The 27,914-nt window shown below is 41.9% G+C and overlaps 1 protein-coding gene across 1 annotated transcript in view; it reads right to left on the reverse strand.

The window, feature by feature from the left end:
- Window positions 1-15,089: 15,089 nt before the first annotated feature.
- Window positions 15,090-27,914, reverse strand: part of LOC116892067 (protein kinase C-binding protein NELL1-like) — a 76,156-nt gene continuing 63,331 nt past the window's right edge. The window contains exons 7-8 of the mRNA XM_032893539.1: window positions 17,750-17,878; window positions 15,090-15,579 (exon numbers count right to left, since the gene is read on the reverse strand). Coding sequence (XP_032749430.1) covers window positions 15,554-15,579; window positions 17,750-17,878 — 155 coding nt within the window. The 3' untranslated portion in view covers window positions 15,090-15,553. The remainder of the gene's footprint in view (window positions 15,580-17,749; window positions 17,879-27,914) is intronic.

Genomic DNA, 27,914 nt, shown 5'->3' on the forward strand with positions numbered 1-27,914 from the left:
AAGTAGAAAGAACTGAGAACTGAGAATGTTAGCAGACAACTTAAGCATTAAGTCTGGAGTTTCAACAAGAGGCATTCAACCTTCAGTGGACAAGGCAGAAACACAGGTCAGAGCTGGGGTGGGGATGGGGGAGGGGGAGCTGTAGATACCAATTTGGTTTCTATTCAACAGCCAATAAAATCCTATCATTCTTTGACAATTCACTACAACTGAGGATGATACTATCTAAATTAAAACCGATTGCAAATTCGAGTCAGGATGAAATGGAGACTATGTCTGTTATATATAAAAGCATGTATGTCATATGATAATTTTAACATGTAACCTGAAATTATATGCTTATGTGGTACAGGATATACATAGTTTTATGATTGTGTTACATATGATAGGTAAATAGGTATGTAGGTAGACAGACAGACAGACAGAGATATACATGTATATACATGTGGGTATATATTTACATACATATATACATATATAAACTATCATGGGGAATCAATAAGATATAGATTAATGATGTGGTTGATATAATAAAACTAGGTACTTTCTAAGTGTTTTTGAATCCAGCTAAGCCATGGCCACCCTTTCTCCTCACTCACATAGCTTTCCATGAAAATGCAGTTGAAATTCAAATTACTCTATTCTCTCTTCAAAGATGAGACCCAGAATCCTAAAATCAGATAAATCTGATTCAAATACTTAGCTACCTGGGTGACAGTGCTTTCACTGTTCCTAACTTCAGTGTCCTCATATGCAAACTTAAAATGTATACATGTACAACACACACACACACACACACACACACACACACACGAACAAGAAAACAAGAAAAGTCTATTTTAATTAAGAACAATGTCAGAGTAGTAGATGCCAATGGCATTCTCAGGAAAAGCTATGCTATCCCATTTGACTGAGGTAGAATGGTGGCCATGACTTCGATGTATTCAAAGACACTAAGAAAATGCCTACTTACATTAACTGCTGGGATGGCATAAGAGTGGAAGGTTGAGAGATCATTTACTGCACATCAGCCACAATTCAACCAAGTGGATTGGGGTTGACCTCCACACTTTTTGAGAAAGTGGGTATGTAAAAGTGGACTCCTAACTACCATGGCTACTAAAGACATGGAGGTTAGAGGGGAGTCCACGATGTCACTTTACTAGACCAGCATAATTCCTAGCTGCATTCTAAATAGTTATACTGACAGGTAAGAGTAGCTCTCAGCCCTCACCAAGGAAACTCCTCTTTGCAGCATACAAAGACCACTACAAAAACCCCACATGATGTCAAAATGCAGGTAACAATTAACTAACTGTAGAGTACCCAGCCCCAACAGACACATCTACAACACAACTCCTGAACCAAGACTCAAGGAACACTGTAAGAAGAGAATCAAAAGGATTCTTAAGAGCCAGGAGACAAGCAAGTCTGCTGTGAGATAATGTCTCCTAGAAATGGCAGTAAAGTTTCACTCATGGTTACCTCAACAATATGGCTGCCTAAGCAGGACTCAAACAATGACAATAACAATAGACATGGAAAGGGAAATGTTCATGGAACCCCAACCCCAGACGAAAAGCTACCAGCAACTAAGAGATTCTGATACAGGGACATTTAGTCTTTCCCAGGAATGAGTTCCTCTATGGTTATCCAAAAATATACATACAAGCAACAATAAATGGACACAACAGGTTGTATTGACATATTTATGCGTATGTATGTATGTATGTATGTATGTATGTATGTATGTATGTATGTATGTATGTATGCCAAAGAAAAAGGTCATGAATTTGAGAAGGTTTAAGGTGAGGGGGATATGGGAGGGTAGGAGGGAAAGAACTTTGGGAGAGTTGAGGGAAGAAAAGGAATTGAGAAATGATATCATTAGTCAATTTAAAAGTCTAAGAAATTAATAGGAAGGTAAGGAAAAATTAAAAATAGATTCAAGCTCAAGAAGGAAGACCAAAATGTAGAAACTTCAGTCCTTCTTAGAGGGGGAGCAAAATACTCACAGGAGGAAATATAAGGACAAAGAATGGAGTAGGAGCTGAAGGAAAGGTCATCCAGAGACTGCCCCACCTGGGGATCCATCCCATATGCAGCCACCAAACCCAGTCACTATTACTGATCCCAAGAGTGCTTGCTGACAGGAGCCAGATATGGATGTCTCCTAAGAGGCCCTGCCAGAGCTTTACTGATACAGATGAGGGTGCTTGCAGCTAACCATTGAACTAAACACAGGGACCCCAATGGAGAAGTTAGATAAAAGACTGAAGGAGTTGAAGGAGTTTGCAACCCCACAGGAAGAACAACAGTATCAACCAACCAGACCCCCCAGAGTTCCTGGGGACTAAACCACCAAACAAAGAGTACACATGGAGGGACCCATGGCTCCATCAACTTATGTAGCAGAGGATGGCACTGTCTGGTACCAATAGGGAGAAGCCCTTGGTCCTGTGAAGGCTTATTTTCCCAGAGTAAGGGAATACCAGGGTGTTGAGGTGGGAGTGGGTCGATGGGAGTGAGAGTATCTTCACAGAAGCAGGGGAGGGAGGAAGGAGGATGGGAAAAGGGCAAAAGGAGATAACATTTGCAATGCAAATACATAAAGTATCCAATAAAAATTAAAAATACTCCATAGGGGTTTAAATATCCTGGTTGAGGGTATTGGCAGGTGAAGGCAAAAAGGAGAGGTATGGGAAGAACTGGGATGGATATGACCAAAATACATGGCATTGAAATTCTCAAAGAATTGCTAAAAATAGTACTTTTAAAGTCCTAAAACCACTTGTGTTTTAACAATTTGGTAATTTCGTAATTTTCATTAAACAGGTCTCCTTTGAGTATCTATGCCCCATCCCACAGAATCACTGATCCTTCGTCACTGAGGTGTCAAGGACTCGACATTAGATCTCTCGGGTGAGCAGTCTTGGAAGGGGGTGCTAACTGAGGAGCCCTGAGACTCACTGTTTATCACTGTGAGTCCAAACCTGAGAGAAACAAGAATCAAAAACTGCAAGCTGCTCTATCACATTCCAAAAAAAATGTATGAATTTTCCTAGTGTCAGATGGACCCGAGATTAAATACTGGCTGTTCCATGCTGTGAGACGCTGAGCTTTCAGTTTCTGTATCGAGCGATGGGACTGAATGAAGGCTCTCATATAGATGCCTGCCGAACACGTGCCCTGGCACAAATGTTAGAGTTGCTTTCTTTCAATGATGTATTCACTTTACGTCCTTAATTGCGGTCCCACCCTTACAAACCCTTCCCCTATTCCCTCCCCCAACCCTTTCTCATAAAAGGGGAAGTCCCCCCCTTGAGTGTCACCCTGCCTGGGACATCTAGTCCCAGCAGAACTAAACACATCCTCTCCTCCTCTCCTACTAAGTGCCAACCATGCAGTCCAGTAAGAGAACAGGATCCGATGGTAGGTAACAGAGTCAGAGATAGCCTCCACTACTTTCATTCAGAAAAAACCATAAAAACAAAACCAAGAAAACAAAAAACAAAACCACACCAGTACACACCCAAGAATGCCCCCCATCCATTCAATATTTGGTAAGTACAGATTTACTGCTCTTCTCCAATTGGCAGGCAAAGTTTTAGAGCAGGGGGTTTCAACCTTTCCAATGCTGTGACCCTTTAACACAGTTCCTCATGTTGTGGTCACCCCTCCCCCCCCACCATAAAATTATTTCCATTGCCACTTCATAACTGTAATGTCGCTACTATTCCGAATTGTAATGTAAATGTCTGACATTCAGGATACCTGACCTGTGACCTCCAAAGGGGTCATGACCCATATGTTGAGACCTGTTGTTCTAGAGAGAAAAATAAAAATGAACAAAGAGGCAGCAGCCCCAGCGTTTGTGCACAGCCTGGCGCTTGGAAAAAAACACGCACATTTCATTTACTCCTCACAAATGTAAACAAACTTATTACCTTGCCAAGTCAAGCACAAAGCATAAGTTTGCAGAACGCTGGAAGCATCAACACATTGAAGCGTAATCTATCTCACAAACCAGAGCTCTTTAGCTGCGCTCAGAAAAGTTGCCACTGGAGTTCAGAGGAGCCAGGTGAGTGAGCATCAGAGAGAGACGAAATGCTGACATTCACCGGCAGAAGGGAAGGTGATAAAGGCCTAGCCGGAAAGATATGCCCAGATCTCTACAGCAGCTCCGTAAGAGCTGTTAGCTCACACTGAAATTCTGAAACTCTTTTCAGTGGTAAACAACGAAGGGGGAGGGGTGGGGCTCTTTAAAAAGATGTGTAGGTCAGAATTGGAATGTATCTTAGTGATTCTTTTTATCTTTAGCTTAGAAAGGAAATGGACAAGACATGGTCTAGAGAGATGGCCACAGGCTACCAAATGCTTGTTCTCTTGCTGAGGAACCAGGTTCAGTCCCCAACACACTCATCAGATGGTCCATAATCTCCTGTGATTCCAGCTCTAGGAGGCCCAACACCTTCTGATGTCTATAGGCATTTGGATACTTGTGGTGACTTAATTCATGCAGGCACACACATGCACATGCCTACGTAACAAACTTCTTTTTAGTTAAGAAGATGTGCAGCATCTGTGAGAGAAGAGCCCATGAAGCACACTACGTTCATGCAGGCAGACGCATCTTTATTTTCTACCTAAAATAACCACCATCCTCCAGGCCCAAGGCTGGGCCTTGGCAACTAGGAGTTGAATTTCAAGCAGCCCGTAGCTCATAATTTAGGAAATATGGAGTGTAGTAACAAGATCCTGTTGATACTTTAAATTATGAACAAAGTGTGAACAGAGCTAGAGCAGGGAACCACAATGTCAGTCACCCAAGTGAGGAGCATAGAGGAAACAGCCAAAGACCATCCGGAACTCTTTTTACATAGCATCCAGTCTCCCTCTCAGCATCCAGTGAATCACCCAGCCTCTTGATTTCAGCTCTGCCCACTATGTCTCTGACTAGTTGCTAGAGTTAAGAATTTTTTGTTTCAAAAATAACAATCGAATCTCCCTGTTTCTTATTTTTTAAAAAGCCTTCAATACCCCAATTTCTTTAGAATGACTTCATAGAATCCTGCTTCCACCTCCCTCTGTTCTCACCCCAGCGTTCCCACCAGGTTCTAAGAACCACAAGCCCTCTTTTTGCCTCAATGTTTCTATAAAGGCCCCTCCCACTTCATCTTCCTCCCACCCGCATCTCATGGAATAGTTTCATCTTGAATCCCACAGGGCAAAACATACTTGCCCATGAGACATCCGGCCTTAGTTCTTGCTTGTAAGATACCCATTTCCTTTTCACTCCAGGAGCTGCCCTCCCCTTCCTCACTGCTCCCAACACATCCATGACAGTAAGACTGGGAATTTACATACTCATAGTTGAACAGTCATAATCACAGTTAGCTGATAATTTATTTAAATCTTAAAGCTGTTTCTTAAAGCTTATTTTGCCTTAGTTTCTATAGTAGTTCTTAAAGAGGTGGGCTAGGTAAGAGCAGGTGCTGTGCAAGCTTGAGGACCTGAGTTCGAATTTCCAGTACCCACATAGACAGCTGGGTGTGGAAGCACATGTGGGTGACGCCAGAGCAAGAGAGCAGAGACGGGCAGACTTCAGGAGCTAACTGACAAGCCAGCCTAGCTGAATTCAGTGAGAGACCATGTCTCAAGAGAATAAGGTACGAGGTTAGAGAAGAAGATGTCCAACATCTTCCCCTGGCCTTTGCATGTGCCCACACATGCACACATATGCATACCCTGCACACATACACAACCACAAAAAGAGAACATTGGAGTGTATGCATTTGCACACTGGTTTTCCAAGAAGACAGAAACACAAATAAATGCATTTCTGGTCTGAGTTCACAAATGATAAAGAGAGAAGTTTTAGCTCAAGTACACCAGATCAAATTTTAAGTTCTCATCCAGCCTCTGCTCTTCTTCCCTAAAGAGTTGGCATGTGTAATTTATATCTAGGCCAACTTCGCCAAGAATTTAAATTTAACAGCAAGTCTAGGCCTACATACTGGGAGCTGTATCTAAAGCAAGTAAGACATTTGGGGCAGAGGAGATGGTTAAATAGTATGCGAGAGGTGCGAGTGTAAGGACCTGAGCTCAGATCCCCAGTTATCTACAAAAATATGGGTTCATGCCTAACTTCAAAGCGGGCAGGAAGGCAGGAGGATTCCCTGGAGCTCAATAAGCTGACAGTCTAGCTAAACAAGTGAGCCCCAAGTTCAGTGAGAGACCTTATCTCAAAAGACAAGATAGAAAGTGATATGAGAGGACACATGAGGTCACCTTCTGGTGTCTACACATATATGCATGCACAGGCACACTTATGGACACACACACAGACACATACACAAAGTACAACATGGTACATTCAAATCTTTCTATCTAGATATATCAAAGAGTCAAAAGTTATTTACATTTTAGGTAAAGTAAAACATTTTAATCTACTAAACTTTCCACTTCTGTTTAAAGCTCTAAAGCTAGGATTTGTCCCTAACATGTCAGCAGGACATTTTTCCTTTCATATTCTTGTTGTTTTCTTTGTTTTTGGTACATAAAACACTAACTACTGGAGAAGCGACCCAGTACAAGGAAAAGAGTTCCAAGAACAGGGAAAAGAGTTCCAAGAACAGGGAAAAGAGTCCGAGGCAACCCCCATCCCCACTGTTCAAATCTCACAAGGACAGAAAGCTACAAAATTATGAAGGTATGTACCTAGTCTTATTATTGTAACTTATTATGCCGTGTTTAGGCTGATATCCCTGCGAGGCATGCTCTTTCTGAAGGAAAACAGAGGAGGAGTGGATCTGGGGGAGAAGGGTGATGAAGAAAGAAACTCGGAGGAATGGAGGAGAAGAAACTGTGGTTCTCTATAATATATGAGAGAAGAATACATTTTTAAAATGCTACGTACTATAAATCAATGACTAATGACTTTAGGGGACACCCCAAAGCCTCAAAATCCCACACAAGGAGCCAAGCATTTTCTCAGTGTGATCTCCCATGTTGAAAGTACATCCCTGGAAAGCAACTACAAGGCTGTCATTGTTTACCCTCTGAGCGTCTTGAGTCCTGAGGAGAGGAAGACACACTAGGGAAATGCCAGTTACATCCCTCTCACCAGGAGCCTGTCAGGCTCCTGTACGCTTTAGAGAAACACCACCAAGCAGCCAGGCAAAGCCAGATGGACTCCTCCCAGTGGTCTCAGTAATATTTATCCATTTCCTATCTACACTGGCCAGGCCTCAACCTTGGAAGACATGAACTGTGTAAAGCAGTGTTACCTAACCTGGTTCTTTTCCTCCAGCAACCCTCCAGGCAACGCTTCTGAACCCTTGGGGCCTGCAACGTAACTTTCCTCCTGGACATCCAATTGCATCCTCCTGACCTCAGACTTCTTACACTCTGGTCCATAGCTGTGGTCTCTGATAATTTTTGTTTTGATCATGCATCTTTTGAGGTAAAAAATGTTTGGGTGTGTACTTCTTGTAAGTAAATAATACATAACTATTTAATAAATGTGTCCATTAGCAGTACATCATATATACTATAATATATATCAAAATGAAAGCTATTAGCACGAGGTAGCACTAAGCATAAAGTTCTACTATGTTCTCCATATTCAAGTGGATTCAACTATGCACCCACCCAGTGTGATGTCTGTACAATATTTACATGCATGGCCTACAGGACAACCTGAAGCTCCTGCCACCTCACCATTGGCTACATCTTCCAGATGCTGCTTGTTGCAGTCACATTAAAGCTATTACTCTGTGCTTTCATATACACTAAGGATATTCATCCCTCACACCCCTCCCATTTCACCACTTACGCCATCTTATTAAGAACTCAGTTCCTCGACCACGCCTCTCAGGTAACCTGCTATCATCAGAATGCATGGTTCCCATCAACATAGTTCCACCACAGTCTTTAAGTCTAGGATAGTGCAAGTTCTGCTAGGATTTCATTATCTGGCTATGTCTTTCTTCTACTCTAGACTACAGGGTTCCTGAGGATGGGTCAGATCATTGATCATCTTCAAAGTTCTAACAACCCAGAGGCTCCAGCCAAGCATGTGCTTATGTTACATAATGCTCCACACCTGCTTGCTTTACCCCCTGGACAGGACTACAGTGTACAACCTTGCATGCTTCATACTCCAAGACCACAACAGAGTCCACTGACCCTAATGAAGGACATGCCTGACTATAAGCCCCATTTCTATGAAGCCTATCACAGCTCAAAATAAAACTGTGGCCCAATATGTATGTTGGTGGGTACAATGTATACCTAAGTATCTGTAGATGGACAGACAGATAAGGAAGACCTACCTTCTAGTCCAATAGCTACAGAAGGTAAGATATATTGCTATTATGACACATAATTACCGAATTAAAATGATAAAAGGTATAAAATCCACACCTATACTGTATCAGTCTTCCTAAAGCACTTCCAGGTATCTTTACTTAAGTCTTGTTTCACATCTTATTTAAGCTATGAGAAACTGAGACACAAAAGGATCAAGTAACATTCTATGGTCACCCAGTTGCTAAATGGCCAAGTCAGGATCGATCAGGATCTCCTGGCCCCCATTTCAACATTCTTCCACTGTACTGTTGCCTGGAGAACTGTCAAGAAAATAAATGGAGAGCACAAAACACTAGAACACAGAACTATCTGGGGGCTAGTCAACCTCTAAGGCAAACCACAGGCAGCAAAGGCCAGCCATTTCTACATTCATTTTGCTTCAATCTCCACTTTTTCTATGGTGCTTACAACTCTACAATTTGGCAATATTCTTAATTAACCAAAATCCCATTGTGTACACACTCATCCCTGCTACCATCAGGATAACATCCATCATTTGCAGATGCATGTTAAGCTTTCTGCATGAACTGCTTTTTGCTTAGCCTAAGGCTCTGAATTTATCCTGCATGTAAAACCATGAATTTTGCTTAAGGAAAAAAAGAAAGAACAGGTGAGTCACTTTGGGATGTGAGGTACAGGGAGTTGAACAAACCCTGCAGAGAAACAAAAGCAGTCACTGTGGAGACGTCTTAAGGAAAAGACAATGACACTGTGGCAGACAAACTGTTCTGTTATCCAACCCTATCCATGAGTAAGTCTCGGCAATATCTGCTGACACCAGAACACAGAAAATAAAACAGTAAAAGGATTAAAATTAATGAGGAACTTTTTTTCATTTAGTAAGCAGAAAAGCCAGCGAGATCAGAAAGCTGTTCATCCCATCCATATTCTTGTTCCTCCTGGGCACAGAGCTGGCTACTGTTCACCAGTCTCCCTTGGCACTGAGTCTGGTGGGTAACGAGGTTTTGGCCTGTGAAATGTAACCAGCCCAGGCACATTGAAAACGTTCTGTTCTCTCCTCCTTCTCCACAATGACCTTAAGGTCACAGACTATACATGACCATCAAAGGGCCCTGACTCAGAACTCTGAGGGAAGACACTTAATGACTAGAAACTGCCGTTTTAAAGATGACATGATGATGAATGAAAGTTGACATTGCTGTAAGCCCCACATCATTTGATTTATTATGAATATGGTGATGAATGGGCATCCTGGGGTACTAAAGACAGCTAGTTCATAGTGGAGTAATGAGAAATGTCCCTCATGGCTCACATATTTCAATACTTGGTGCTGTTTGGGAAAGTTATGTATGGAGCCTTGCTGTAGGAAGTATGCCCATGGGGATGGACTTCGATGTCTTAAGCCTTGCCCCTCTTCTTTTATCTCTGCTTCCTATATATGAATGAAATGGGATTTCCCAGCTTCCTGCTTCTGTCATCACGCATGGGTCCTCAGCATTACGGACTCTGTCTCTCTGAAACCATAAGCTAAAATAAGCTCCTTCTTCCTTAGGTCATAGTATTTTTCACAGCAACAGAAAAAAAATACACAGGAAAAGGTAACGCACGAGTGCTAATATTATATGGCCTGAATATTAGCAAAACTTAACAGAAACGACTTCACATTTTAGGAACCAGGTCTTGAACGACACAAGAAAATTCTGAGACAAGAAAAGGGACAGTCACACAGAGACTTGAATCCTTTCCCACTTTCTCTTTTCTCCTTTAGTCCTTCTTTTTCCTTCCTTCCATTAAACTCATGCTTGTTCATCAGCAATTCACCTATACTATCTTAGATGCCAAAGATAATAAGGAATCAAATATAATTATCGTCCAATACAGTTTATACTCCAAAAAGACAAACTCAGTTAAGAATGGTTTTGAGAAAAGGAAAAAAAACAATTTTAGAGAGCAATTGCTATGAAGAAAATAAAGTCCAAGTATCAAAAATGGCAACAAAAGCATTAGAGGCTGGGAAAGGTAATCTCATCTGGGTGGTTAGGAGAGAGACCTTTTTTCAAATTTTCAAAGGAAATTTCAAACTTTTCTGAGCTTGCTAGAAAGTAGAAAACTTTGCAAAAGACTTGGGAGGGGCATCCCGTACTGAGGAAAGAACCACCACCCAGACCTGTTGGGAGGGCACAAAGAATGCTGGTAAGCGAAGACTTGAGAACGCAAAACAGAGGGGCAACACAAATACCAAGTACACCACAAGCCCAGGCTCACACGGAGCCTTAGCCAGATCCAAGTTTGGGTATCATTCTGAGAACCATAGCACCCACCAGGCTATTTGTAAGAAAGCAATGGCATGGGGTTGGAGATTTAGCTCAGTGGTAGAGCGCTTGCCTAGCAAGCGCAAGGCCCTGGGTTCGGTCCTGAGCTCCGAAAAAAAGAAAAAAGAAAGAAAGAAAGAAAGAAAGAAAGAAAGAAGGAAGGAAGGAAGGAAGGAAGGAAGGAAGGAAGGAAGGAAGGAAGGAAGGAAGGAAGGAAGGAAGGAAGGAACGAAGGAAGGAAGGAAGGAAGAGAGAAAGAAAGCAAGCAAGCAAGCAATGGCATAGCTCCCCTTTGTACACTGTTGGAAAGGTGAGTAAATGGGGCAAGAATGGCTACCACGGTCTTCACTAGCTAAGAAACAAAAAAGACTCAGACAAGGGCTGACACTATGAAGATGCAATGAATAGGTGGTTATGACTCATGTGAGGAGCTAAGTTGAAGAAGACTAAATTCATGAGCATCGACATTCTGTGACTGGAACAACCAAGTAGACGGATGTAGTGTTCGCTGAGTTAAGGCCTGAAACCCCAAAGACTTTTGTAACATAATAATTTAGCTACATGACAACCCCATTTCTGCAAAACACCCTAGAGACCTAATCAACACTTGACACATCATTGCAAAGACGTAATGAAAAATTCCAAACGATAACTTACAAATAATTTTGAGGAATGCCTTTTAAGAAATCACCCTGCTGCTCTGACCACTGTGTCAGATAGTTTGGAGGGCTTAAGTTTTAACAAGAACCCTTTGGTCTGACTCAAGTACAGTTAACAGAATTTAGGTTTGGCTTTATTTTGCTGTGTCTGTTGCTTTAATTCCAGGAGGAAAATTGTCAGGGCAGGATGAAGAGATGGCCATACGAACCAGGACAAGCACAGAGGCACTGTGCAGTGTTTGTGGAGCACATCTATTCTATGAGAAGAAGAGTGGGAAATAGTGTGAATAGACAATGATGTTTCTGCTCTGTGTTTCTACAACACATCAGGTCCATTCTCAGTTCATTGTCCCATTTGATTCCAGGCTGTACAGGAGAATTCCTAGCCCATTTTACAGGTGAGGGAACTAAAAATGCAAAGTTCTAGTAATTCACACAAAGTCACGCTGAGTGGATGAAGCACAATGCCAAGCTATAGAGTGGGGTCTGTCCATTTTATATAGCTTACCAGTATCATTAAAGCATTCAAATCCCTGTCACTCTGTTAATATGAGGCAAACCCATAGGTGCTAAAAAATGTGATGCCAAGGAGGAAATGACAGGGATAATCAGATCGTGCAAAGAAATTTAGAATTAGTATTGTGGGAGTTCAACTAAAATTAAAGTTGTCGAGGCAGAAGGGTAGAGGTTATTAACGGTTTGGGTGAGAGGAAGGACAAGATGGGTTTGCGTCTTGGCTGCTTGGGTTTGATCTCAAGCAGCCCTGGGATCAAAGATGCAGAGGTAAATGGAAGGCTCCCAGGAAGGGAGTCCACCTGCTCCTGGCAGAGATAGGACAACAGACCAAGCTACTCAGATGAAACAAAGGCTAAAATCTGTCTCATTAAGGGATAGTAGTCTGAGAAAACACGGGGGTAACAAGCTATCCTGCTGAGCCTTGCAGACTAAACAGAACAAGAAAGATTTCTGGAGGCATCCTTCCATCCAGCATTTGGAATTCCTGCCAATACCCAGCCACAAGGGCAAAGAGCTAATGTGGTAAAGATGGATAATTCCTCCCTAGTCAAAGCAGGATTTCAGAGATAGACTCAAACTGGAACAGCAACCGGGCTCTGAGAATCATGCTATATTATGCAAAACTCTTAAATGGAAAAGAAAATGGAAAAACAGAGATACCTGATTAATTCTTGGGTAATCAGAAGTGCAGCGAGCACCCTCAGCCTGTTCCCCATGGATTCTCTAAAGCTGGAACTGGCAGTTTTGTTTCTATGAAGCGTGCTCACACTACATTGTAGACAGTAAATCTCTACCTTCTTAGTGACACTGAGGCCGCTTCCCATCTGAACTCTGGTTTCGCAGCCACCTTCCAGGTCTCTTACTCCTGGAGAAAAATGACAGGCCCATCCATCTATCCATCCATCCATCCATCCATCCATCCATCCATCCATCCATCGTAACCTCCAATCACATGAAGTTATTGCTATGATCTAATTATAATATAATCTTGGGAAATAAAAGAAATTATCTAAAAAGAGAAGTTATGATTCACATGGCTGATCTGTGCCTGTGTATATCCAATGCTTCTGCGTATCTGCTACATGAAGAGTATTAGAGTCACATAGCACAGGCCATTTCATGCTAAACTCTTCTCGTAAACAGCTCCATTTGTGCTTTCAGAGGAGAGAGCACACTCAGCCTTGTAAGTGATAATGGTTTGTGTCCCACAGCCCCGGCATAACTGATATAATCTAGCCCTTCCATCTCAAGGCACTTACCCTGGTGATCGGCCAGTTCTGCCATAACATGTATCTGAATAAAATTCAGTTCTCAAAGTACTGACCTCTGAGAGAACATGAACCAGGAGCTTGTACTCATGACAATAACAATGGTGATGATGATGACATCGATGATGATGATGGTGGTGGTGGTGGTGGTGGTGGTGATGATGATGATAACCAATACAATCTTTTTAATCTTTAGTCAACCTGGGAAATTTGCTAAATTTTTAGTATGCTCCATCTCATGATGATATGAACTAGGAAATCCAAATTCCTATGCTGGATTTGGTATAACCAAACACTAAATTACAACTGTATTCTAACACACACACACACACACACACACACACACACACAAAAAAACAAACACAAAAAACAACTTACTGCTTGACTAAAGCTCCTGAATTTTAGACTTTCCTGGTGATTCTCAACACTGCTTTCTTTTATTGTAAATATTGATCTCTCCTGAATATGAGAGCTTTGGATCAATTAATTTAGGGTCTATCAGCAAACTCAACTCAGGTATAGAAAAGGAACAGGTAGCTGTCCCTGACCATCAAGGCAAATTTCAATGGTATGAAATATTATATATGACATGCACCAGAAATCTAGCCATTATTTGTCAGATGTCAATTGTTACATGTCGTCTTTCTTCTGGAAGCCCGACTAAACAAAAATAAACCTTGATATATGACCGGGTTTTGCGCCAGAGAGGTAAATAACAAGATGGGGGCTTGCAAATACCGTCAAAGCCTTCATTCAGAAATAACTCGAGTCTTGTCTACTTGAAGCTTATTCGCTTGATTTTCTGTTCTTTTTTCTCTTCGAGACATGGTCTCACTGTATTGCCCTTTCTGACCTAAAACGTGCCATGTAGACCAGGTTGACCTAGATCGCAAAGAGTTTCCTCCCTCTAAGCCCTGATTGCTAGAACTAAAGGCAAGTATCACCGTGCCTGAACCAAGGTGTTTTAAAAAGATCTATCTTCTTCAGTTCTAATCACATGCACGTATATGACTATAGACAGCAGAAGCAGCAGATCTCCCTTGAGATGGAGTTACAGGTAGAACAGAGTTCCCTGAAATGGCTGCAATAAGCAGTGCATTCTCTTCAGTGCTCAGCCATCTCGCAGCCCCAAACCCAATGTAGTTCTTTATCTGACCTGGATATCAGTGGGATGAATCAAGAACAAGGAAGATATTTTGAACTCCAATAGGAGATCAGAACAGTGGGAGGGTTAGGAACAGTGACCACCAGAGCATCAAGAAAAAAACAGAGCACAAATCATTGGACTCTGCCTCGGCTGGGTTTCTCTGAGTCTCAGTGCCTCCATTGGGTAAAGTAGGGCTATTGGTGGCCAGGGTTGCCATGTGCTCACAGAGTCTAAGCCTCCAGAAGTGTAACAAATACAAAAGGATCCCGGGAAACTCAGGACAACTGAAAGCTCGTTTGTCGTACAGTTCTCATTCTGAGGGATGCACAAGGGTATCGTACTATTCCTCGTCCTTCCAAACAGCTCTTCATTCCAGTGTTTGAAGAGCTGCTCAGACTCCAAATTCAGTAGCAAGGATACCAACAACACAGCTAACACTGCAAGTATATGGGACACTGGTTATAATTCACACTAAGGTATCAGAAACTACCTAAGACCCACACAGTGAAAATGCTATCACAGGGGAAGAAATCCCTCAGCCAACCAGATCCATAAAACCCTGAGGTCCAATGAAAGAAGTTTCCAAGATGAAGTCTGTGCCCGCTCCAGACTCACAAGGCAAAAATGAAACCCGGTGAATTGTATTACACCTGGCAGAAGGTTTTATTACCTTCCATTGATTGGTGAGAAGTTTCGACATCTCCCCAGCACTTTTATAACTTCTGAAGACCAGGAGTGTTTAATACCCCAGAGCTCTGCTGCCTTGGGACAAAGGTAAGAAAGTTGAAAGCCTTTTGTGCTTTCTCTTCCATTGAGAGTCTGGGATGGATTTTTCAAGATAGTTTGGACGGTATGTGTGTTGTTTTGTTTTCACTTCAAGCTAGTCTTTCTCATTGTAAATTTTGTAATACAGGTCATTATCATTCATTTATTGCAGTTCATGTATCTCTAGTTATCTCTAAGCTACGGTAAGACAATGCATCCCTGGGGTACCCACCCCTAAGGTTCTCCACTAGATGACAATGGATGGAAATTCCCAGGTAAGAACTCAGAAAATGCCGAGAACTGTGCACAATTAATAGAAGAGTGGTACAGACACAGGTTTTCCTTCTCCCAAACTGCCCTCATTGTTTCCTCTTCCCATGCCTCTACTGGAATCAAAGGGAAGAGGACATATGATTTCAGCTCCAAAGGAGGAACGTGAGTAACCAGATCTGGCAGCATCCCCGCCCTCCCCAAATATCAGGTGAGGGATGTCAGGACTAGGTAGTAGGTAATCCAGCTCTGAAAACTAAGATGGCGAATCTTCTGCAGGTCTCAGTAGCAGAAGCTCAGAGAATGCCCTGTAGGAAGAAATACGTTTTAACATGAAAATGTAGAATCTCACACAGAGATATATGCCCTTCAATATTTCCTTACCTGGGATGCTGGAGGTACAGTAGTGTGGATGTCACTATCATGTAACCACAGGGATGCAAAGATCAAGCTTGACGTGTTCAAGATGATGGACACATGCTGTAAACATTGGCAACCACTACATGTGGTCCTCAGTTTCCCCCTGGATACCCAGCATATAGTTCCTGCTTTACCTCCAGAGTGTTGTTATGGTGCGTTCTCTTCCTCCTTATTACTCATATTCCTCCTTAGATGCTGGCTTGTATCCATGAACAAGTTCCCTAGAATTTCTGAACTGTCTCTATGATGGCAGAGAAATGTCTATAGCCCCTAGCCATCACTATAACCTAGGGCGCCAATACCAAGCAAGCATGCTGGCATGAAGACAGATCCAGATGGTGAACTATGCAGAGGCATTCCAAGAAAACAGTGAGTCAAACCTGCAGTCATACAGTGTAACTAATTTTTTTTAAAGGCCTCCCACAGAAATGGCAATTTTAATACCACAGTTCTCTCTTGGAGCCAATTGTATATAATCAAAATCAGAATCAAGGAAGAGAGAATCAAAGAGTCCCAGCGAGCATTCACAGCAGCCATCACTCCCACTTCTAGGTCTCAACTGCTCATGGGACATGGGGGAGTATATGGCCCTAGGGGTCACTGTGCATGGATTCTGCTATCACTTTATAATAGCTCCTACTTTAAGCCAACATTTAGCAGAAGGTAGGAATGGAACTCCATCAGCTCATTACCTAGCTTGGAAGTGTTTCCCATAGAGATTGAATGAGAAAATGCTCTCGTGAAGATTTTTTTATCTGATTTATGTGGGAAATAACATGATATAGAAATAAAAGAAATGACTTAATCTGAAGTGTTGAAATTCATAGGGTTCCTCCACAAATTAACAAATAGCTAAGAAGAATTCAAGAGTGGGTGAAAAAAAATCATAATCAAAGGGCTAACTTCATTCTCCCAAAGTACAAGAATCAAGTTCCAAGCAAAACCACAAGTGCAAATTAAAGGAAGGATTAGAAAGAGGGAGGAAGCCCACAAGTCAGAACACTGCTACTAACTAAGAAGGAAGGAACAAAGAAAGCCTTCCAGAATAAATGAAAAAGCAACCACCCACCAGAACCATCACTGGGAACCAGCTGATACTTCCTTAAAGAAGCGAACAGCTCTTTGAGTGAAGTCAAAAAGCTAAACAGGGGTCAGCAGTAGAGAGCACAGACCGAACAGGCATTTATCACTACTGTTACCTATGAGCACTGTCTGTACCTCAAGAACACTTGACCCACTTTAGAACCAAACTGCACATGTGTGACAGTGAATTGACACTGCCACATTTCTTCAATTTGAGAAATCTGCCTTCCTCCCGGGCTATCACGGCTGGATATTTAGCTAACAAAGATGAAAAGAGTGACTGAATCAGAAGCAGGAGGAGCAGAGAAGCAGGCCATTCCTGACTCTGCCTTAGAGAACGTCTCTGCTCAAAGTGGGAAGAACCAGGGAGAGTCTTCAAAAAGGAGAGGCTCAGATCTCTAAGACATGGCCAGCAAGCCCCACCCCTCTGGCTGCTAAAGGAGTAGACGTGTTGCAATGCTCACCATCAACATGTGAGGTGCCGAGCCTGGGAGGAAGAAGTGTACCCACAAGGCAAAAGAGACGGTAGGTTGAGCCTGAGATCCTTAACAATAGTGTGGGTTCATAGGACTAAGCCGTAAGTCCTGTCAGTCCAATTAATTCTTGCTAAAGACCAGAAAGTGACAACTCATGGATCATCCTTTAAGGAAATCAACTGAAAAAAAAATGATTCTGCCTTTAGAATTGAAGATGAAATCTGGGTCTAAGCCAATCTCTGACCATTATTAGAAAAAGGAACTCAATTGTCACATCCCACCACGACCTTGAAGATGATTAAATCCCTTCTAATCATTAAACAGAAAGTGCTCTGCTTATGACTGTCCTGGTGTTGGTGTGGACAGTGGGGGTACTGTATGATCTTACACCACTCTTAGTTTCTCACGTGACACTGCTGGATAAACCATGAGAATTGGTGCCCCTTGCATAGCCAATTCGTCTCTCTGTCACTTCCTCACAAGGTCCGGCTGCCCTTACCTTCACAGTACGCAGAGTTGCCCTGGACAGAGATGTATCCATTCTTGCACTCACAGGTCGCTTTTGTATTCCAATTTTTGCATTCCGAGTTTTCTCCACACTTAGGTGCTTCTGCACAGAAGTTATGACCTACAGGACAGAAAGAATGTTTTACATCAAGGAATGACAAAGAAAGAGGGCCTCCAAACAATAAGGCACACGGCACTATATATGATGTAGTGCTCACAGAAAATAGACCATGGCAACATGCAAGATTAAACCAAGCAGGAGCTGTAGGGCAGAAAAGGCAAACTCTGGACTGTGTGTGAGAGCGTGTTTCCTGATACTCCTGGAACTGCTCACCTTGCTAAGCTACGTTCTGCCTGGGTATTGTACCCATGCCAATCTGAGGAGTCCCATTGCTACTTACATTGTTGGAATGATCTTAGTAGACAATTTATGATGTGTAGAAAAGAATGCATGACCTAAACCTATGGGTATAGAAGGAACGGTTAATCTAATGTGAGTGTCATTGCATAGCCGCTCCTTCTGCCAGGCTTCACTACTTTGTACATAGCTATGATCTTTTCATACAATGATGCTTAGTTCTAAACAAATATTTAGTTTTTGCCATCTTCAACCTCCCATAAATACAGTCATTCTGTGTCATATATACTTGTAGATGCCTTTATTCATATTAATAAACTCTAAGCATGGCAATGCTTATGGGTATTCATTTGTCAATGCTGTAACTCAGGATTGTGAAAAGTCCTTAATTTACATTTATGTACTTTCCTAAAAATCAATACTGGGGTTATTTGCGTGTTTTTAAATACAAAATGGCTGCTAGATCTTGTTTTCTTCCTCTGGAATCCCTGCCATCCCTTGCTGGATAGTTACTTTACTTCAAGTATCTACTAGAAATCTTGTTGGTGGAGATGCTCAGATATTTCTGAACTTAAACTTGATTTAGTTCAAATGTCCAAGCTTGGTATCATGGAACATACTCTGTACTCCAAGGAGTCAACGCCAGCCTTGACTACACAGCAAGACCTCCTCAATCCATCCATTAGAGAACTATCCTAATATTTGAAAAACAATTCTACAATGTAAAGGTATTTGACCTCAACATTTGAAGATACGATTCTGCTTCACAGTTTTCATATTGTTACTGATAATCAAAGGTTAATTTAATAACCATTCCTACTTGATTCGTTACCATTCTGTCGATGAAGATTTTGAACCTTTATCTGGCTGGTTGATTGTTGAGCAGAAGGTTGCCTTGGCTTGGTTTGATATTCTGGTCTTCAATCTTATTCTAAGGTTCATAAATGTGAACTTGTTTTCACACTTAGGATTCCTTGGGGGTGGGGCCTGAATCTGAGAACTGATGCATTCCTTTCTTGACTCTTGAAATGACTCTCTACCTCTCTCCAGCACTGTATCACACTGCATTGTCTGATGTCTACAAATCTTTCCACCCATCAAAAACTATGTGCTTTTCTCGACTGGTATGATCAGTGGTTACATTGTGACTATATAATACAGGATAAACTCCTCATCTCCACGTCTATCATCTATTCACACTTGCACGGTCACTATTTGTTGCAGAATATTTGAAAATATTGTGAACCCGGAGCTTGCACTATTTTCTGATTGCATTAAGTCCATGTTTCTAGTTGTGTTGTGGCTCAGCCCTTAACACACACCCTTAGTTCCTCTGTCTGGAATAGACACACACCCTTAGCACACACCCTTAATCCCTGTCTAGAATACACACACACCCTTAGTCCCTCTGTCTGGAATACACACACCCTTACTACACACCTTTAATCCCTCTGTCTGGAATACACACGCACCCTTACTACACACCTTTAACCCCAAACAAGGAAGGTAAAGTCAGTTTGTAGAAGGAAGCACCCCTGTTTCAATGTGGTATCTAACTGAGTGGCCAATAAGATGATGAGTCAGAGGGAAATTTGATAGAATAGGATGTGCCCGATTCCTATGAGAAGAGAGAGGGAGGGAAAACTATTTGAGAGAGCACAGAGAGAGAGAAAAGAGAGGGCAGTTTACCCAGAGAGTTGTACAGAGACACGTCTCGGAGAGAGAACAAGTTAGACACAGATGAAGACAGGAGAAAAACAGAGAATGGGGAGCCCGAGATTAGTGTTTACTCTGAGACTTCTAGCTGGGTCACGTGATGGGCTCTCTCTCGTTTCCTAGTCTCATTGTCATGTGATCCATCTCTCTTTTTGTTCTTTCCCTGCTAAGCTGTAGTGAGTTACCCATGTAACTTTCAACTCATTAATTCTCTTAGTCTGTGTCTCATTCTGCCTCTGTCTCTCCTATCACTCTAAATTATTCTTATATTTTCAGTCTAGAATTCAGGGCTGTTCTTTTTAATCTGCTTAGTCAGTTTGATATCCCCTTATCTGTTCATCTTCTGATCCTTTAAATCAATCTTGATGCTGATGCTTTCGCTGTCATCTAGCTGGGCTTGTGACATTGCAGTTTGTTGTTTATGTTGAGCATCCTCGATGGCGGCTTGTTTTCTTTCCTTTCAGTGTGCATGACTCTTTCATTTCGAGCTCATCTTGTTTGAAAATGAATATGTAGAAAATATTCCTGGCTTGAGCTTTAGTATTTGTGTCAGGTAGCTGAAGGAATTATCAACATAAAATCACTTTGAACAGCATCTTTGCCTTGGGGTGAGAACTGAACCACAGAGACAGGACACCCTGTAGCTCTAAACTTTCCGGAATGGCAGCTTCCTCCTATAGACCCCAATCGAAGACTCAAGACTGACAGGCAAGCCTTGTCTTAAGCGTTTGCTTTCCATACTTTGAGAGAATCTCCCTTTGAGAGTCTCATTCGACCATCTCATACTAGCACCAGGCCATGTCCTGTTCATTAGAAGTCTTGCAGAAAACCAACAAATATAAAAGCAACCAAAGGATCCACCGCATATACAGACACCAAACCCAGACACCATTGCTGATGTCAAGAAGTGCTTGCTGACAGGAGGCTGGTATGGATGTCTCCTGAGAGGCTCTGCTAGAGCCTTATTGATACAGATGAGGATGCTTGCAGCTAACCATCAGACTGAGCACGGGAAAAGGACTGAAGGAGCTGAAGGGAGTTGCGATCCCATAGGAAGAACAACAATACCAACCAACCAGACCCCACCAGAGCTCCCAGAGACTAAACCACCAACCAAGGATTACACATGGAGGGACCCAGGCCTCCAGCCACCATAGCAGATGATGGCATTATCTGGCACTAGTAGGAGAAGAAGCCCTTGGTCCTATGAAGGTCCTTTTCCCCAGTGTAGGGGAATGTCAGGGCAGAAAGGCAGGAGTGGGTGGGTGGGGGAGCACCCTCACAGAAACAGGGGGAGGGAGGATGGGATAGGGGGTTTCAGGAGGGGAAACCTGGAAAAGTGATAACATTTGAAATGTAAATAAAATATCCAATGAAAAAAATGCTCTCAGGGAAAAAACTAACTCCAGCATGCTTCCTGTTCTCAAGGGCATCACATTCTTTAACTTGACTCTAGACTGCCCCCACCCCCTTGGTTAGATCCTCCTTCTCTACTGTAAGACCTACTAAACAAAACAAGAAATACATACTACACAGCACTTGGGCTTGAGCTGGGAGGCGCGGCTATGCAGAAGTATAGGTTAAATGCGATAAGGTATGTGTGGTCGTACTTCATCCCGTTAAATCAGTACATTTTGAGGCTACTAATGATTATGCTACAGCACATACGATCGTCTCACAGGGAACTACACCTGGGGATCAGGAAATCTCATGTATAATTCAGAGTCTGCAGCTAACAAACACCGCATATCACCTCTCCTGCATCGGTGCACACAGAAATGATGACGGTGGTGATTTCCAACTGCTGCAGAGACCCTCAGCCAAGACAGGCAGGTACAGAGAGATCACGCCCCCTGACCTTCTCACACACGGAACAATTACCCTTTTACAAGTTGGCATAGGGATTATGGAAACTACAAAGTAAGGCTTAGAAGCTATGCAAATCCCCAGACAAGGTAAAATTACACTTTAATTCCTTTTAAGGAATTAAGGAAGATTCTAGAACTGCTATTCTTCAAAAAAAAAATTTAATCAACAACATTTAGCCTAGAAGGTAATGTTTTTTATTAAGTAATAATAATAAGATTTTTTTGCACCTGTAATGTGCCTGTCATTACAGTAAATGCCTTAAATATGAGAGATAAAATTACTGACTTGTTGAAAAATTTGAAGAGCCAAATTAATATAAAATACTTGAAACAGCTCCTGATATATACTAAAGACGTTGGAAATTGGTACCCATTCTCTTTGTGATGTTGATAATGGATGATGTCAGGGATGGGGATGATGAGGATGATGAGAACGATGACTTTGCCAACAGTGAGTACTACAGTTTAAAATCAGACCACTGTTCCCTCAACTGCAAGTTATGAAAAGAAAAGAAAAACTCAAACTCAAACACATGACAGGTAATTGGAGGATGGACATGGGCATTTTTATTTTGTATTATGAAAAGGAATCTGTATCTATACGATATTTATAGCTTCAAGTATACACACCATTAATGCCTGTTCTGGATTATCTCTCCAACCCACGTGGCACCACAGAGTTGATCCCAGCAGACACCAGCTAGACTCACTATTCTAAGACATGTCTGAGCTCAGGAAATGAGGAATGAGTGGATGGAAAAATAATGAGAGAGGCACAGAAGCAAGTCTCGGGGATGTGGCTGACCACTGGGAAACTGAGCTCCAGAACAGCTGGCTGTCTTGTCCCCTTTCCTACAGACCCATCTGGGTGGAGCTGAGAGGACAGGCAGCATAGTTTTGGGGTGTTAGCCTGCAGTCTCGGAATATCACTGCTCTGAACTGGGTGAATGTAAAGATTCAGTTGCTCTCCCTGCACTGGTGTGTGTGGCCACAGGCTGTGTGAATGCTGGTCTTCCTCTTCCATGCCTGACATAGGCAGACCCTGAGGATCCAGGCCAGGTCCAGATAATTCCTGCAGCCGTGCACTTCTCTTGAATCATATACCCTCTGTGATGGCAAGATCTAATAAAAGGTCAAAGGTGTGACTACTTCCTGGGACATAAGAGAGTAAATCCATAGCCCTAGAGAAACTGACTGGATGCCAGTCACACTTACTAGGACTCACTAACCAGTGGCAGCCCCAACCAAAAGCAGAACATAGATTTAACCCTCAAAAATCTGGGAATTAACACCAGCTTGTAGTCACACATCAAATGTTCACAGTGATTATTACAGCTAAAAGAAACTGATGTTTCAGGCTGGAGAGATGGCTCAGCAGTTAAGAGCACTGGCTGCTCTTCTGGAGGTCCTGAGTTCAAATCCCAGCAACCACATGGTGGCTCACAACCATCTGTAATGGGATTCGATGCCCTCTTCTTGTGTGTCTGAAGACAGCTACAATGTACTCATATACAATAAATAAACATTAAGAAACAAACAAACAAACTGATGTTTCTCCTAACCAAGGGGCAATTTTAGGCATCATGGCTTTCTCTGCAGAAGGAAATATCTAAAGCTCACTCTGTAAGTCAGTGACTATCAGGCGTCTCACCATTGTGACATTTGAACCAATGACACACATTCATCTCTTAGCATATGCATTCTGTGTCTATTTTCGTCATGTCTTATTTTATTCCCTAAAGTGAATACCACAGTCTGAAATAAAACCCATCAAACATTGTCAACAGGCATCTAAACATCATTTTAGATTTCATAGAATATCTGATTATCATTTACCTACTATAAAGGTTTACAAATAAGTTTATAGTGTGGGAAACAGAAGGCTTTTCAATATGTCCGTCTGGTAACTCTAAGTCCTCTGAGCATAAGTTCAGCTCTTGTCCCTACACAATCCTAAGTTTATCCAGGTCTCTAATCAAAAGCTTTCTAAGGACTGGAGTGTACACCAGTGGGTGGGATGCTAGTCCAGCATTCATGAGGCCCTGGGTTTCCTTCCTCAGTGCCATGCAAACAGTGAACAGTGGAACACACCTGTGATCCCAGCACCTGGGACATGCAGCCAGAAAGAACAAAGGTTCAAGCTCATCCTCAGCTACACCCCAAGTTCAAAGCCAGCCTGGATTACCTAATTTTCAGTCTTGACAGATAAAGGACTTGTACTGTACAAGTGTAGCTGTGTGGATGTGTGGCTCATAAGTGAGAGGTTTGATGGGCAGGGAAAACCTTAGTGGATAAACAAGTGAGTTAACAGACGAATTGATGCAATTCCACCACCACAAACAGTTCAGACTCCATTAGGCCATCCATATTTCCCCTTTAAACATTTTTATTAATGTTATTATTCACAAACCACCAACTCCTCCTGTAGTAAGTAGAGAGTCAGATGAACTTTAGCAACTGTGTGGTTGTGACTCAGCCTCAACGCCCAGGTCAAAAACGCTGTTTCCCACTGCTAACCACCGTCGTTCATCAAGCACTACCTCAGCATCTTGGCTCGCTGTCAGCTCAGAATCATAAATCCTCAGCTTACTCTCTATTTCTATAATCCTTCAAATGGCTTTGTCTTTCTTATCTGATGTCTGTGAACAGCATGGCGTTTAAGACACAGGCTTTCTTTTCTTAATATTTATTGTCAGTTGTCACCCAGTTCTTCTCCCTTTGCCCATGCATGTTCCAGTCAGACTTCGGGATGGTTATCAAGAAGGTCTAAAGCGTGATTCCACTCAAAAGCACCCTCTTGGTTAATATCAATTTTGTTCGATGTTTATTTATCTTTCAGTTCTTTATTCTTTTGTAATTTTACAACTACGTATGAAATACTTTAATTGTATTTACCCACCCATTTTCCTTTCTATCCCATTCTACTTCTACAAAAGCCCTTGGTCTTCCCACCAAGTGTCTTATGTGTGTGAGTACGTGAGTAAACCCACTGCATCCAACTAGGATCGTTTGCCTTAGCGTGGCCACGGGTTATTTACTGGAGCACGGTCAGCTAAGCTGTGGCTATACTACTGAAGAAACTGACTCCCATCTCCCAGCAATTACTAACCACCAAGAGTATCTCAGGAAGGGGTGGGGCCTCATGGTCTTGTCCCCCAATCACAAATGATTGCTGGCAAGTAAGCCAGTACTATACCGGTAAATACAGATGCAGTGAACTCAGGTCTAGAAGACAGCCTGGTCCATGTTCTTCCTATCTCCCAGCTTTAACATCTTTGCCACACTCTCCTGCAAGTTGTTCCCTCGGGGTAGGGTCTACAGATAACTTGTTTGGGGCTCAGCACTCCACAGTCCCTTATCCCAGCACTTTGGCCAGTTATGAGTCACCACCTTAACCACCACACACTGCAGAGGGAGGGTCCTCTGACCACGGCTGAGAACGGTACTCATTTTGGGATAAACATAAATATTTAGAAGACAGTTTGATATTTGCATTTTACAAACACATCACCAGTAAGCTCCCCCCATAAAGGCCTACGACCACTCCAGACATGTAAGGAAATGTCATTGGGGGAGTAAACTGGTGTCACCACTTTGGAGATCAATGTGGAGGTCTCTCAAAAAGCTAAAATAGAACGACCAGCTCATCAAGCTACATTGCTTCTGGGTATCTACCCAAAGATTGTCACAGAGATGCCAAGGCATTCATATTCCTATTCATTGCTGCTCTCTGCTCACAAAAGGAGGGTTTGGAATATCATTCAAAACTACAGATATACTAAAAAGCATTCTATGAAAACATACTATTTTATAAGCTAATTTAAAAATATTTTTTAAAGACAGAAAAGACTACTACAGTAAATAATGCCATCCCAAAAGCCATAGCTATTAAACAAATGCCCTACTGACATGTGTGGGATACCTCCCCATAAGCTGTTGGTCATAGAACCCCTGTTGGGACTCAAAATTAACAGAGTTTTGCTATTGCCCTTGGTGCCCACCAGAACCAAAGAGCCAGACTATACTTCTGAAGACATCATACACGTTGGCCGTAAGCCTTAGAGAAATCAAGCTGGAAGGGAGCAGAATGCTGTTTCATAAGGCAAGGCGGTGCTGTGCAGGCGGCTGAAGACAGAGCGGCCATCAACAGCCTTATCTAGTCATGAACTCTGTGAGCTACAACACCAACCCACCCAGTAAGATGTGCCCACTCTGCAGCAATGGCATGGCTGTTATGAGGGGAAACAACTGCTTTAGATCAGAGACACACTTCACCAGAAAGAAGCCATGCCTGGCATTCTAACTAAATCCAGGAAAAAAGCTAACGAATAAGTAAATAAACAAACCACCGTTCAAGGATTTATTTTACCTTTTTTAATAAGTGGATTTTGAGTCTTTTAGCCTTCTGAAATTAGTATGTAATGACATCTTTAATCGAGGATTTGTTCAAATGTCCAAAACATCTTAAATATGAAGTCTGCTTTTCATTGACTTCTTCCACCATATCTTCTAACATACAACTAGGCATGTTACACATATCGATTAAACCTTTGCAATAACCCTAAAGATTGCTATCCTCAATTTACAGGTTAGGGAGACTAGGAGTGTGTATATCCAAAGTACACAGGAATAAGTGACAGTCACAATCTGACTCGAAAGTTCGTGTTAGAACCACTGAGAAAATAATTCTCCTGACATTTAAATACCTGGGGACCTAAAGTACCCCAGCAATATCCTCTCTAATGATGCATGTAGATTGTAATTATTCTTGGAGATATATATAGAGATAGATAGATAGATAGATAGATAGATAGATAGATAGATAGATAGATAGATAGATAGATAGATAGATATAGATCTATATATATATAGATATATATCTCCAAGAATTATATTTTTTTTCATTTAGGTCTGCCATTCTGTTCTATTCAGAAGTTAAATAAAATGCCAAATCTTATGGACATGTGCTAAGGGTATCTACTTCTCCATGCAATACTGAGTAAATCATAGCCCCCTTTAGGAGCATAGAAAACAATGGGACTCTTGAGTATGCCTGACTTCACTTACGTTGTATCATTATAAAAAGCATACCACTCACTGCCCATAATGTTCCTCTCCATTCCAGCCTCAGGAGCACCTCACAGCTCACCAGTGAAAGCTGAACCTTTGATCACACTCAAACCTGAGTCTCACAGATTCTTCCCATTTATCTGGGGCACCGTCATCTACCCAAGCCAGAGAAATGGAAGTCATGTTAGCCTTCACCTCTGGTGAAGTATAAGGAAAGCATTCTAACACTGAGCCTTGGTCCCTTCTTCCATAAATATATCATCAATTTATCAGCTTCCAGACCCCTCCACAGCTGTAATAATGAAAATCTCCCAACTCTACTATCCCCTCTTAAATGAAAACCATCTCATTGACCTTCCTATGCCCTCTTGCCTTCTCTAATTTATTTTGCACAGGATGACATGTATCTCTACCCACCTTACCCCTTTATTCTTTCCCTCCCTTCAAAACCTTGCAAGGGCTTTTCATTTCAAAACCAAAATCCTTAACACTGTCTTTTCTCCATACTTTTAATTCTTTTATTATTTTTTTGTTTTTTATTTGTTGTTGCTGATCACCATTTTGGGTTTTCAATCTTGTTTTGCTTTGTTTTGTTTGTTCCTTTTTGAAGCATGTCCCTTAAACTCCAGGTTAGCCTCAAACACCTTGTGTAGTGGAGAATGATCCTAAGTGCTGTGGTGACAGCACCACCCTCGGTTTCTGCAGTGCTGGGAATTGAACCCAGAGCATTCTGTGTTTGAGGTAAACTCTTTACCAACTGAGAGAAACCCCTCTCCTCTCCTGTAGTATTCTGATCTTTATTTTTTTAATTCAAGGACTTTGAAAAGCCATTCTCCCCCATAATAACTCAGCCTTCAGGTTAAGGTTAATTATATCCTATTCATTGGGCAACAGGGGATCTTGGTCAAAGGGGGAAATATTTGAGTTAAACAAAGAGTAAAGTATGACCATGTATTCCACAGCATGAGGTTTACTGATGGTAACAATACATGTGGGAAAGTCCTGAAAATATTCATGGAAAAGTTCTCACTGAGCACACGAAAATGATGAATAAGATAGTAAGTATGTGAGGTCATTGATACACTGATTAGAATGATTTAATAATTTTATAATGTATATACATGTCAAAATGTCATATTGTCAAT

Source organism: Rattus rattus, chromosome 2 (genome assembly GCF_011064425.1).
Source record: "Rattus rattus isolate New Zealand chromosome 2, Rrattus_CSIRO_v1, whole genome shotgun sequence".
NCBI lineage: Eukaryota > Metazoa > Chordata > Mammalia > Rodentia > Muridae > Rattus > Rattus rattus.